General features: G+C 43.2%; 1 protein-coding gene across 1 annotated transcript; it reads left to right on the top strand.

The window, feature by feature from the left end:
* Positions 1-204: 204 nt before the first annotated feature.
* ascl1b (achaete-scute family bHLH transcription factor 1b) lies at positions 205-1,746 on the top strand. The gene has a single exon (XM_068723487.1). The coding sequence runs from the start codon at positions 333-335 to the stop codon at positions 942-944; it is 612 nt and encodes a 203-aa protein (XP_068579588.1). The 5' UTR covers positions 205-332; the 3' UTR covers positions 945-1,746.
* Positions 1,747-15,249: the final 13,503 nt, after the last annotated feature.

Genomic DNA, 15,249 nt, shown 5'->3' with positions numbered 1-15,249 from the left:
GAGCCACGCGCCTGGCCCGGGGGAGTCGGCGTGCAGAAGAATCACACAGCGGGGGCGGGGCCTCGCGACGAAGCGTGCGTCTCCCAAAAAAAAGGGGTGGGTGGGGTGTGTGTTGGGGCGCGTGTTGAAAAAGAGGAGTGCTGCCAAAGTTTGGGTCAGATCGGCTCGTGGAGTAAGCAGTCAAGAGAGACTTGGACTAGAGTTAGCCACACGGTCCCCACGCGAAGGACACGAGAGCTGTACACTGCCAACCCCTTCCGCCTCTTCTTCTCCCACTGTTAGAGGCTGCACTCTCCCCCTGCATCCATCACTTCGGAAGAACTGTCAGCGAGATGGAAACGACAACCATCACCACCACGCAGACTGCATTCACCTTTGGATTTACTGAAAGACACGCCAGCATCAGCCTGCACGCCCCGGCACAGGACTGCGCTGCCCCCGCTGCGCACCCCAACGACAACGCGGCCGGCTTCCAAAGCAAAACCAAGGTGCTGAAGAGACAGCGCTCCAGCTCGCCCGAGCTCCTGCGCTGCAAGCGGCGCCTGAGCTTCAACGGCCTCGGCTACTCCATCCCTCAGCAGCAGCCCGTGGCCGTGGCCCGGCGGAACGAAAGAGAGAGGAACCGGGTCAAGCAAGTCAACATGGGTTTCCAGACGCTGCGACAGCACGTGCCGAACGGCGCCGCCAACAAGAAGATGAGCAAAGTGGAGACCCTGCGATCCGCGGTGGAGTACATCAGGGCTTTACAGCAACTTCTGGACGAACATGACGCGGTGTCGGCTGCTTTCCAGTGCGGGTTGCCATCCCCGACACTCTCCAACAGCTACTCCGCCGACCCAGAGTCGCCTCACTCCACCTACTCCTCGGACGAGGGCAGTTATGAGCCTCTGAGCTCCGAGGAGCAGGAGCTGTTGGACTTTACGACCTGGTTCGACCGGTACTGAGGCTGACAGCATCCGAACCACACAGCAGCGTCTGTGCGTAAAAGCAGCTGCTTTCTTTCAGAAAACGCTGACAAAGACTTGGTAAAGGGCATCAGATCAGTCTCGCTCTGATGCTTGAAAGTGATCTGTTGCCTCCCTCCCTCGCCCGGGCTGCTTCTGCAGGAGCAAAGCAATAGTGTGTGTGTGTGTGTGTGTGAGAGAGAGAGAGAGAGAGAGAGAGAGAGAGAGAGAGAGAGAGAGATAGAGCGTGTGCGCGAGAAGAGAGGGAGCCTCTGAGTGCCCACACGAAGGAGGGAGTTGGACTCGGTGTCACGTTGACGCGTGGAAGTGAAGAACTGTTGATGTTATGTTTGAATAAGTGCAATTAAGACGTGACACAGCAGGTTCTGCAGAGACGGCGCTGCAGTTCCAGAGGACTTGTTTGATGAGTGCATCATCAGAGCAGGACTGCCTTCCTCGGCTGCCACGTCCGTTGGAAGACAAAAACAAAGATGATGCGTCGTGGTATACATTGTTTCCTCCCCTTTCATAACAAACATTGTATCATACAGCGAACTGTTTTAACATGAAGACATATTTTTGTACAAGAGTCAAACAAACAATATTCTTGAACAACAGCCACTGCCACTTTTCCTGACAGTGTTGTGAGAGCCAGCTGTCAGTGAGGCAGTGAGTTGGCATGTATGAGTTGTGTGACTGGAAAGCAATATCAAGGCTACCTGTGACAGATTGTCTTTTTTTTATTTTCTTTAAATAGGTGGTAAGGAGACCTTTATCAATGTATGCACTTGTTCTCCGTGTTCCGTCGCCTAAAATGTAAATATTCGATTTTAACAGATATATTTTGTGTAAAACGAGTTTTATAAATAAAGATGAATCTATTTATATAATATGCTTTTTGTTGTGGTTTGGTTCTTAAGCGGATGTGTGTGTGTGTGTGTGTGTGTGTGTGTGTGTGTGTGTGTGTGTGTGGCGGTAATTGAGCAAACTATTGAGCTTCTCTTCTATTCAAAGCTCCTGCATGACCTTTAGCCGCCTTGCTTGGCCACACGGGGGAAAATTGCGCAGCTGGGTGAGCACTCAATAACCATTATAGACGTGCACCTTCTACTGCGCTTTGTCTGCATTCAGGACGGGGAGATTAATATTACGTTTCATGCATTGCATTGTTTCTTCTGCGTACTCTGCTTTTACCCAATAGCCCAGAGGGCCTGGAGGGGGGGGGGGGGGGGGGGGGGGGGGGGTAATTCACGCCTCTCAAAGGATATAGACACTTTGAAATACGGCCCGGGGAAAGTCAGCGAGACAATGAGAGGGGTCAAAATTCTTATTGCCCGATTGAGATCAATCTAAATAAAACCTTGGGTTGTAGACTAGTTGTATCCCCAACTGTGCTTTTCATGGGGCACACAGCCAAACCAAAAAGCCCATCTCCTGCAAAATGGGGAGCACAACACCACACAGTGAGCACTATTGTGTGCGCCTTTGCGCCTCATTATGCCAATTATGGAAGATCTTCTATTGTAATTAAACACTGATGCCAAATTCAGCGAGGCAGAGCGAGAAATAACGAGTTTAATTTCACCTGGTGCTCTCTGTGGAAGTGGGGAATTGGGAACGAGAGGCTGATTGAAGCTGATGTTATAGTCCTAGTGTTATATATTCAATTCAAAAACTCAAATACATTTCATCAGCCAACATTAATCCAAAAAAGGAAAAGCATATCAGCGATGGTGGTACATAAGAACATCTTGCATTTATAACAGGCTGTAACAGGATGTTTGTTTTCTTGCACCTAAAAGTGTGCCACAGGCATTACACGCTCCACCTCTCTCTCTCTCTCTCTCTCTCTCTCTCTCTCTCTCTCTAAATTTAACGCACACACACACACACACACACACACACACACACACACACACACACACACACACACACACACACACACTGCAGCTTGCAGGTGTAAGCCACGTGCCTGTGCTCGGTGACAAAGGCTCTTGCGCTCCCATTGGTCAATGGCTCGCGTATGATGTGAGCCCCGTCGGCGAAGGCAGTGACACAATCCAACAAGTGATAAATGACATTAATTACGCTCTGCTTTATAACCTCCTACGTCACCGGGATTCAAAAAGGCAAATCAATGGCACAAAATACCCCGCTGCTCCATTATTATACGGTTGAAATTATGTTTCTGATGTCCTTCAGTGTCAAGCAGAGGCCAGAGCACAAAGTAAAAATAAGTGCATGTCTCCTGTCCTCTAAGATGGATATGCAATTTTCTCCTCAGCCATTTAGGGAGGAGCTGGGGTGAAAATAGATTTATTCATGTCATCTTGTCATTTTCTCTTTCACAATACATAAGGGCAATGTTAATTTTGGCGTAATCCAATGGTGAATAATCAATCACATGCAGCTCATTTATGCATGCGTTTTCCTTAGCAAAGCCATATGCATAAACCATGGAAACGCCAAATGCGCACATGCTAGATTATAATAGGGCTGAACTGGGCAAGAGTGGGGTGGTGAGGGGTCATCTGTTGCTCTGCATGCAGTCATCGGAGTGCTCGGTGGACTTTTAAGCCATTTTGCATGAACAAGAGGCCATCCATTCCTCCCATGTGTGCGTAAATCGCGCATTGCTGAACTAGTTTTGATGTACAAACTTCGTTGCTGCTATGTTTTGACGCCGTCGGCAAAAAACGTTTATCCGTGTATGTCCCACAATATGAATCATTTTAATGGCAGGCAATATTTACATGACAACAGTCTAACTGCCACTAATAACACAACAATTTTCTCTCTTGGCTTCTTGTGATTCATTGAGAAATTAAATGCTAAGCATTACCATTCAACAAATATATATATTTATATAATATATATATATATATATATATATGTATATATATATAAATATATAAATATATTTATATATATATAATATATATATATATTAATAAACATTCATTTATTTCAATATCAAAATATAAGTGGTCCAGCTGCACTAGAATGTGAGATGTAGATAAAATTCCAACTGTTTTGTTTGTACTTCAGTTGTTCTAACGTTAGTAGTAATTGAGTCTATTGATCTGAAAAAAGCCTTGATTTACAGGCTTAACTTTAATTCTTTCAAAGATAAGGAGTTTCAAGTGTAGTTTATTTTACAGCTGTGGTGACTTGCACCAATGTCTGTTGGGTAGGGGCTGAAGTGGACACGTGGTTGCTTTTTACTTTTATCTCAGTAGGAAATTCCTTTGACTTATCTCAAGTCACAATAACTGAACTCTTCATTCTGAAATTAATCTCATTATGATAACACAAGAAACAAAAAAATGATTTGCTTTTAAATACAAAATGTTTCAGTGTTAAAAATGAAGGAATAGATGCAGTCACAGTGGTAAACAATCCACCAATCACAGCTCACAGCCACATCTGCCAGCAAAACAACAGGTCCATCCGGAACGGCAGTCTAGAGTAAAATTACTTTTTCCTACTATGCATTACTTAAGACAACAATTACACATGTCTATGTCTCTGATGCTTTAATAATTCCCAATTATTACAATTCAAGCAGGTATTTTAGAATCAATATTAAGGCATACACACTTATATTAGCGGATGAAACAACTTAATTCCTTTATGTTTACCACAGCAGTGAACATGAATACAGTTTCTTGATTAAACCATATATTTTTTTTTAACTGATGCAAATAATATAATCAACACACAAACCCATAGTTACTCTGTGAAATTCTGAACGCTGTGAAATCTGTGAAGATGCTAATACGATAAATACGGTTAAGACAAAGGAGCGATGACGACAGACAGAGCAGTGATGTAGATGAATGGAGAGCTGGTGCACAACCTTGAGCAATGATTACAGAGGTGTTAATGTTTAAGCAGAGGCACTGACACGTTTATATTTAACATAGACAGAAAACATGCTGAACCCATTTTGGAGTAGACACACAGGGCTGTGCAGCTGGTTCAGACAAATCTGCTGACCCCTTGGCTATTGATTTAGTAAAGTATTTTGCACTAATCACTGCTGATGCTCCGTTTTTGCCCTGATAGAAGTTATGGTCAGTCACTGCAGGTCACATTGGCTCTGAGCCATGATAATAACGGCCTTTTAGATTGCAAGCTTTAAGTCTATTTCCTCCTCACTATATTTGGAGAGTTTTAGGTGCTGTGGATGCTGCCTAAGCTTTTTTTTCCCACTACAGAGTCTTCTTCATAGAGCAAGTAGTTTTACTTGTTGGCCTTTACTTTAAAATATATAGCACAGCAGGAACTGACCGGGGAAACTGCTAATATCTTCTGTGATAGCAAACATTCATGATAGTTTAGTTCCTGGGATTTAAATACAGATTCAGAGTTGGAGATGTACCGTTGCAAGTCTTCCATTGCACTGAACCATCTGCTAAAGATGTTCCACAGTTAGAATCAGAGTCATGCACTGAGCTGTAATGCTCATCACTGTGTTGAAGGAGTGGATATGTGGATCAACATAAGTCTTTTCTCTGTGGCAAAATGTGCCTATCATGTTTCATTTCATAATCTCTCTCATTTCAAACAAATATCACAGGGTCACTCCAGTGTGCTGGAAATACTCTTCCCCACATCAAAAGTCTTACTAAATAGGAGCCTTGCCCACAGCCGCCAAGTCACTCTCACTTTCTGACAAAAAAGTCAGTCATTCGACTCGTGTTTTTCTTCTATCTTTCTGAGAAAAAAAACGTTCTCTTTTCAGATGAACGTTTGAATGCGTGCAGCTCAGCACTTTTAACTGGCACCTCTGTATGTGTGTGAATAGGCCCTAAACTTCAGACGACCCAGCAGAGGAGGAACCGAGCTCAGGCCTGAAGGGTGGAGGGATGGAGTAGCTGGGGATGTGTGGTAGGGTGGAGGTGGCGGGGGCTGTGATTTGCATGGGCCATTGTGCTGCACAAGTTTGGGTGCTTTTTTTTTGGCCTGGGCCCTTTTGGCCATTTACTTCCACTCTGGCTGGCTGTGGCGGGCTGTGAATAGTCTCTGCTCGGAGGAGACACAAAGGCGCTTTTGTGCTGCGGCCGCACCATATTCATCATGTAATGCCTGTAAGACAAATCTGATTGGACGTCTCTGTCACTTTGATGTGGGTCCAGAGTGCGAGTGGCCCTGAGATTGCTAACTTCACTCTCTATTGCCTATTCTGCAGCATTGATATGGGGGTGGAGGCAAAGGGGAGAGGAGATGTGGCTTGGGGGGAAAAGGGGGTGGGGAGGGAGTGCAGGCAGGGGGTAGTCCTCATTATTTGCAGGAGCAAATTCATAATAAATTTCCCCATTCTACAAAACCGGGTCGAGATGATTGACACTACTTTGCGCCATGCTGAACAAAAGCCCTGATTTGAGCAGAATACCAAATGAATGGGGCGAGCGTGGACCCAATTCAAACAATTTTAATCTCTCCCCGTCCTCCCTTACTTCTCTTCTCCTCCTCTCTCCCCCTTTCCCTCACACTTACCCTCTTTTTTCAACTCCAACTCTCCTGCCTCTTTTGTCCAGAGCATTCTCATTTTACAGGGTAATTCTACTCCAACGGATGTGCTAATTGTGCTGGGTTAAACTGGATGCTAGTGGACTCCTGTGATACAGAGCTTATTCTTGCCTAATGACTGTAATGATGGTTCAGAGAGACTGCAGCCTGCAGCCTGGAGTGGGCTGCTTGTCATTTTTTTTAACTTGTGTGGGCTGACTAGGAAAGAAGAACAGAGCTGGACCTGATGTCTAAGGTTAGGTGTAGGAAAGAGGATGGTGGACAAAATAATGGGACCATGAACTAGAGCTGCTATCAAAACAGTGGCACAGACTGATGCATTTAAGTGCAGGATAGACATATATAATTATAGCATATTCTAGTCATGAGAACCAAGATAGTGATAATGGTTAGTAATGGGTCGTAGAAGAATGCCGGATTAGAATATACGTTTTAGTGTGCAAGTGAGTGAGAAGTGAGCGCAGTGAGAATCTAAAATTCAGTTTATGTATACTGATGATTTTGACATTAATAGTGGCTATTATTAGACATCTCTTGACTGTGATTAAACAAACAATAGTTGTATCCTCTGTGATGTCACTCACAGGTTTCTCAGGGGATATTTTGCAGCCTGAGGTTCACTTTCACTTTCTCTCATGGGAGCCATAACATCCAAATTTGGGCAATGTAGTGAAGCCCTGGTCGGGCTGTGGTGGGATAAGCAAGAGGCAACCATCAGAGTTAAATGGGATAGACACTTTTGTCCATAGCAATGAACAATGTAGAGTGACAATCCAAACCACTGCTGATCAAGCAGAAGCCTTAATAGCAAAGCTGCTATAGCCACTGCTTAATACCTCTTTAATGGAATGGTGATAATTAATGACACCAGAACAGAGAAGACATTCAGCATTGACAGAAACATGTTCATCTTGATGTCATCCATTTGCCATCCAGCATCTTGTGGCCATTAAAGGAACTCCATTCAGACACTTTCACATTGGCCTCAGAACTCAGCTGTAGCTTGATTCAAACCTTACAATAAGATAAATACCTCTAATATACAATACTCACTCAGTTAAGTCATGATCAGTAGGACTATCATTATGTTTGCTTCTCCACAGACCTCCTGTCACCTCGTTAGAAACTCACTCATACTGTCCTGCTCTGCCCTCGTGTGTGTGTGTGTGTGTATGTGTGTGATGACATGAGATGTTAAGTGATCAAAGCAAAAAACGGTAACTCCCTTTAACCGTCTTTCTAAAAGCATGTTATGTGTGGGCTTGCTGTCTGTGTGTGTTGTTTTTCTTTGTGTGTATAGCTTTCCTCCATGCGCCTGTTGATCAGGTGCATTCCTTCACTCAGCAATACATTGTAATGTGTTCAAGTGTGTGTGTGTGTGTGTGTGTGTGTGTGTGTGTCCGTGGGGGTGTACAACTGTTTATGTTTGTCTGCATGTCAGAGGTCACCCCTTTAAACTTGAAAACAAAATGTCTTCTACTTGCTTAAAGAAGCCCCCCCCCCTACACACACACACACACACACACACACACACACACACACACACACACACACACAGTCATGTCCTAGGGTCCTCAGCAGGTTGCAGCCTGCCCCTGGAGAACCTGTTCACAGCGACACACCACGGCTTCATCAGCCTCTGACACGCATCGCCCTCAGCATCGGATCCCATGCTTCATTCTTCTATTGTTCAATTCAGGCAGACAGTAGGACACTTCGATATTTTCTTTTATTAGTCTTGTGAATATCTCTGCATGACACAATAGAAGTACCTTCTTTATCGCATCAAAGCTTAGTGTACACTTGATTCTGGTCATGAAAGGTTTGTGTGTAAGTGCTCTGAATGGAAACATGAGAGCACATGCAGGATTAGGATTTAAAAAAAAATTGTTCAGTAATATTAAACCACAGTTACATTTTGTCCACTTGTCTGCTTTCAGTGCCTTGATGTTGGCCACATTTTATTCATAGACCTACATGTACATATTTGGATATTATTTATTCCCACAATGTTTGTCTTAACCTCTTTGATCACTTTTTACATGTATTGGAAGAACACAACTAAGTACGGTACATTTACACGTTCTGCACTCTTAATTTCATGCTACAAGACTCATGCTCCAGTCCATTGCAGAGGCAAATATTATGTGTTTTACTCAACATTTATCTGACAGATATAGTTCCTGGTTACTTTGCTGATTCAGTTTTTAAATACAAATGATATGATCAACTTACAAAATATACCTTTTCATCTATTAAACTATCCAACAATAAAGTGTTCAAACTAGTTCCACCATGACCAGCTACAGCGGTAGCTTAATGCACCAGAAATAACAATCCAATAGTATCATAGAGTTTAATATAACAATGAGTTGCTGCACGACTCATTTTATTTTGACACTTGACTAATTACATTTAGCTGACAATAGTTCAGTACTTTTCCTTAACTTATCCTTCTCTTCGTATTGAACCTATGGTCTTTCCAGGATGTTAAAAAAACAAACAGGGAGATCGCCTCACTGCACTCCACTCTTAAATGACGCATGATTACGTAAAACTGATTTGCATTAGAGCAACTGAAAAGAAAACCCCCTCCAGGAAACAGTTTCACTTGTTTTTAGAAAAAAAAAAAGTTTTGTGACTCAGAATGGGCTCAAATTAGATGTTGGGATGGATGTTATTTGCAGCTCTCTCTCTCTCTCTCTCTCTCTCTCTCTCTCTCTCTCTCTCTCTCTCTCTCTCTCTCTCTCTCTCTCTCACACACACACACACACACACACACACACAAATCCATAGTCCCAGGTCCCCTGGCACCCCGCAACCTATTATCAGCAGAGATGCCCTGGCTTACCAATGCAGAATCCTGCCCCCTCCCTAAAACAAGGTAAAGGGAGGATTAGTGAGCACCATTTAGGGGTTCCTTTCAGGCCCCCATTTCATTTCATTAGCTTGTGACCTCTCCAGTTAATTATTTTGATCTGGCCAAAGGCTCGGCCTGCTTTTAATGATCCTGACTGACTCACCGCCCCCGTCAGAACGCACAATACTTAACACACCCATTGAGGGTAAGGAATAGAAGTGAAAAGGAAAGAGGAGAGAAAGGAGAGAGATTGAAAGTGGCATTTACCAGTCACCGGCAGAGGCTGTATGGAAGGGAACCTGGTGATGGCAGGGTGGCGTAACGCCCTCAGACTTTTTGTCAGAATATACTATTGTTCCTCATTGATGGAGTGGCTCTCCTTTTTGAAGGGCAAAGTCTTTGCAGAGCTTTAAGCTGATTGCAGTGGAAAAAGAGAGAGAGAGAATAAAGGAAAGGGAATCTACTGCACCTCCTTCTTAAAAATAACAGTGATGGAAAAAAAAGCTGCTCTTTAGAAATCATTCATCTGAAGTGTCATGGCACTGAGGAATTGTTCAGTTTGCCACAGGGCCATTCAGAGGTTAGGGATACAGTTTTGTGATGAGGGTTGTGTTTCATGCAGAGAGCATACACACAACAGAAAATAGAAGACATGTATCTGTGTAGACTTTCAGGTTAATCTATATTATGAGTGTTAAATCTCATTGTATTGTCTTTTTTCATTTTAAAATAAAGCTGTGCACATACAATTAATGTAGCAGGTTTTATGAATCAAATTGCTCCACTCCTCTCCTCCCGTCTCTCTGTTGCTGTGCTGCACTAATTGCCTGTATTTGTTAATCATGTGGGTGTTTGCGAAGGGATAGCTGCCGTTTACCCACGGCCACGCAGCTCCATATTGAATGCAAACACAAAAAAATCTAAGCAGCTTGTGCTATGCCCTATAAGCATGCCACCCAATACATTTCTCATTTTAACCAAACACGAAGGATGAAACGTTTTAGAGGTGGCGCAAGTGGATGGTTGGGTTATTCTGATATTCTGCCCCCCCCCCCCCCTTCTTTCCGTTCTTTCTAAGTCTGTTTTTGAGCCTTGTATTTGCTGGCAGCGCTGCTGGCCAGTTTACTCTGTCTGGCTATGCATGTAAAGAGTGTCCCCTCTTTGTTCCAGCCTTGGCCCGCAGCCAAGCTCCCCCTTCAAAACTTAAGCCACACACACACACACACACACACACACACACACACACACACACACACACACACACCCTCCTACACACACAGTACCCCACTCACCCCTTTTTTACTCTCTCAAAAACTCTCTCCCTCTCCCCTGCGCTGCCCTCAAATTGCAAACAACAAAAAAGGAGGATAGAACTGCAGACACAAGCATCACTTTAAAAGGCAGGTGTCCAGAACTTTTCAGTGCTCGTCGATTTCAAATGGAGACCCTTTAACCTCCGTGCTTTTCTAGCTGGTGGCTGAGGTAGCCAGTCAGAAGCCTAATCAGTCTTGTCTGACAATACTGGGAGGTTGAGGGCTGTCAGTCCTTCTTTCAGACATGGGGCTCCAATGAAGCCGTGGCAGGGGAACCCCTGATTGATTAGTGCCTCTTTATTGAAGTGTGTGAGCGAGAGAGTGTGTGTCTATAGGGGCCCAGCCAGGAAGCTTTATTTAAATCCAGCCAGAGAGAGTACTATAATTATGACTTTTTCTTTCTGCTGGCCGGTTAAAGCTGACAGAGAGGGTTCTTATGGCTCACTTCACCCTCTCAGCCTCCTAAAGAGAGATTATTACTGGCCCCAAGAGCTCGGGCCAGTCAGGCTCATCAGAGTGGCTTTATAGACCTGAGAGAAGGGCCGGGTCCAGAGTAGGACTCAAAAAAGACACACAAAAAAGGGTGGAGGACTGAGCTGAAGACAAGTCACTGTGTAATCCCATTTCAGCCTTACTCACTGATGCCAGTATGTCAAATAAATAAATAAATGAAACCAGACAAAGCTCTAACAGAGAGCAGCGTGCCAGTTCACCGCTATCACTGGCATTTAGATGCGTTACCCCCCAACAAACAAACAAACAAACAAACACAAACGGAAGCTGACTAGGGGTCAGCTGAATTAGTGAAATGTGGCTGATCCTGTGTGGCCTTGCTGGTAGGAGGTCTTCCTTTTCTCCCTCTCTCACTCCGTCTCTCTTTTTACCAGGCCATCCACAATCAGTATGCTTCTATTGTTCAATGACGGCTCCTATCTGCTGACCATTTTGAAATGTGTGTGTTCGCACCTGCAATGTAGGTGGGCTGCCTCATAATGTATGCATTTCAACTCACTGTCATTGACCTTTACCTAAAGTTTGGGAGATCACTGTTTCGCTCTCTTTGTTGGCACTTTTGTCTATAAGCGGTTATAGCAGGTGTGTTTTTGGATCTAACTTCCCAGAGATATAAACAACGTGATCCGCTTGTGATTTTTCCCAAGATTGTTGTCGCAGACAAAGAGTTTGTAATAATGCAAATGTTAGGGCTTTCATCAGCGGGTCATAGTCTCAATCACCATTGTGTTATCTCATTTGGTGATAGATAGTGACTTTTTTGGGGGGAGTTTTTCCTGTATCGAAGTGAGGGTCCCGGGACAGAGGATGTGTACAGATTGTAATGCCCTCTGAGGCAGATTTGTGATTTGTGATTTTGGGCTATATAAAATAAATTTAATTGAATTGAATTAACAGACATTTCTTGAAATGAAAATCTTCGAGGCTATTACTTCAAGTAAAAATAGCAATGGCGCAGTGTAAAAATACTGATCGCACACTTGGTCCCACTTAAAAAGTTAAAATACAGTATTACAAGTAAAGGTTTTACACTAAAGATCTTATGTATTATCAGCAAAGTTACTTAAATTATAAAAAGTAAAAGTACTCAAATGAAGAAAAATGCTCCCCCTGAGTGTTATATTAATGTACTGTATATTCTATTGGACATGAGTACCATTTTACTGATGTAGATGTATTCTAAGTACTTTATATACTGAGGGTTAATTTGATCAAATAATGCATTACATTTTATAAGGTCATCATATGTTTTGTTTGTATGTAAAGTCTTAGTTACATAAGAATTAAATATGGAAACACTTAACTACACAAGTCTCAAAATTGTACATACATGAGTACTGTCAATTTGATTTGTTACATTCCACTACTGGACAAGGACTTTGCGGTTTAGTAACCACTTTTATTGTGTGTGTGAGGGAGAGTCTGTTCACATTGTATTTGGACCATTATAACATGCACCTCTGGGTGTGGTGAGACTTTAGCTTTACTGACAGTAGTCACTTTTTACATGTGCAGACCTATGACACACACACACACACACACACACACACACACACACACACACACACACACACACACACACACACACACACACACACACACAGGCATGCCAGACCTTCAGGTTATCCTGGAGTCCTTGAACCACATTGGGATGTAGCGCTCCTGTGGTATCGACACAACACATCACAATTACTGTCACTCCTCAAACCTGACCAATATATTGTCCTTACACATGGAGGTGCACCTCTGTGAAGAGTTTCTGGGTAATGTTCGGTCTTATGGCACTGTGCTTTAAACTCACTGAATATTCATCAGTGAGAGTAAAAAGAAGACTGGTATTAACAACATTCATAGATTCAACAGTTTGTGGTTTGAGCTTTTGTAATAACTTCCTTGAAGTGCAGCACTTTCAACTTCAATCCCCCTGTTCTTGACTCACTGGACGCAGTGACAGACCTCAGCGTCAATATTTAGACTCAGGCAGAGTGCACTTGGCTTTCTCCCCCTTGTGTTTTTGTTGCCAGCCATTTTAGCCCATGCCGTCCCAGGTATCTCTCTTGTCATTTGACTCCCGGGATTAACACAAGCAAAGGGTGTAATCCTAACACTTTGAAGTGTGTAAGATCTTAGTATCTCACATCACACAGAGCCCCCGAAAAGACCTATCATTGTTGTTGATCCAAAGAAACTGTCAGCCTGCTTTTGGCTTTGAACATTTTCTTTTCTGCTGTTTTAGTCATTGAGAGGAATGTCAGAGGCATTTCTTAGAGTGTTACAAAGAAAGAAAGAAAGATAGAAAATGAAGGCAGTGACTCACCACATTCATTGAATTCAATTATCCACCTCATAATAAGCATTACCAACCCATCTCTCTTTGAATTTCTGCGTTTGGTTTTCGTTTAGTTTTGATGGCGTGTGGCAGCAGGTCTGCTCTGCTCACCATTAATCACAGTTCTTTAGATAACAACCCCATTCTCTCTTTCCTCTTTATGCCCTGTCCAGGTTCATGGCCTCTTCGAGGATTCACACCTACACCTGCTTAAGCATTAACCACGTCAACCATAGGTGAATAAATGCACAGTCCCTCACATATCCTCTCTCTATGTCAAACACACACATACTCACACCTGTGTTAGGCATGTCTATAAGTCAGAGGGGGAAAATTCCAACATAAGCCCATTTATTAGGGGGGGAAGGCGAGCGATTAGATATTGGTGATAAAGATTTTGAGTCAACATCCTGGCAGGTGCGAAACGCTTTTTACTGCACACGAGTGACTCCACTCCTGGGTCTTTATGGGCAATAAAGGATGAGACCCTTCTTCCCTTCAATCGTCCCTCCTCCCCCATTCCTCTTCTCTGGGCAGAGTCCAGGCTAGAGCTTTACCACCCTGCAGACGGGCAGAGAGCACACCACCCTGTAATTTATAGGCATCCCAAAAAAATATGTTGTATGTCATCCACGTAATCATCAACCAGGAAGTATAAAGACCGCAACACCACACGGATAAGTCCAACAATCAGTGATCTTTCAGCCAGAAGACCGCTGTTTGTTTATTATAACCCAAATGACAAAGTTTTTACAGAACCAAATACAAACGTACTTTAGTAGACGTGTATTGCTGGCTTTTGCAGGAAAACACAGAAAAAATGAGGAGTATCATAATGAGGATAAGTTGCCTTTGTTATTGAGGGACTCTAAGAAGATTAGAGTCAATATATCATATTTTACTTTAACAATTTCAATATTTTTTATTTCATATTTTTAAATAAGTGAAAGTACTACAAGTAGTGTGGCATCTTTTCTTGACATAGTGAAAAGACATGTGGGCTAAACCTAAACCTGTCAGCTGTCTGTCTCCATAGCCTACCTACTGGTGTACCCTGTAAGTATTTCATTGGTACCCCATATGTACACAATATTTACTTTATTACATAGCCACAATTACGAAACCACTTGTTTAGAAAGAACGTCTTTCAATGTCTGCAATATATTTGAGAACAATTTCTGCAAATATTTTGAGTCGGTGTATCTCTAGTCTATTTTCAGGCTGGTTAGCTTGTAAAACTTTTGGAGGCATCAGTGTTAAGAGAGTTTGACACCCCAGAGTAGCCCAGAAGCATATACTATTTGTCATGCTGTGACAGGTTCCAACTCATAAACTATAGATCACCCAGCTATGATGACATGACAAATGCAATGACTTAAACCACTGAATGTTAAAATGGGGCATTGCCCTGTTCTGATTGCTGAGGAAGTTTAATTCAATCAATGCATCCGGTCATGAGAAAGGTGTACTACTCCAGGGTTGAAGTCAAGGGGTGTCTGTTTGACCCAAAGGCGTCCAGTGTCACTGCAGTGATAAGTAATCTCCTTGTAGACACAGGAATGTGTGATGTGCTTTCACCTCTACTGGGGGGTCCACATTCACTCACCTCAGAGACAGCAGCGAAGACCTCCAGCAGCAGCAGTAGCATGTATGAACCCCCCAGTCATTACGAGCCACCTACTGAAACCAGCTACTCCATCAGACTCTGACAGGGATGAAGCCACTGGCTGTGGAAATTAACTAAGTTAGTCATTC

Source organism: Cebidichthys violaceus, unplaced genomic scaffold, assembly GCF_023349555.1.
Source record: "Cebidichthys violaceus isolate CVI_PGR_0920_01 unplaced genomic scaffold, fCebVio1.0.p SCAF_3, whole genome shotgun sequence".
In the NCBI taxonomy this organism is placed as follows: domain Eukaryota; kingdom Metazoa; phylum Chordata; class Actinopteri; order Perciformes; family Stichaeidae; genus Cebidichthys; species Cebidichthys violaceus.
Note: the sequence above shows the minus strand (reverse complement) of the source record. Positions and strands in the feature narration are given on the sequence as shown.

Bases quoted from the DNA above. Each gene is read 5' to 3' on its own strand.
- ascl1b (XM_068723487.1), top strand. From the start codon at position 333: ATGGAAACGACAACCATCACCACCACGCAGACTGCATTCACCTTTGGA.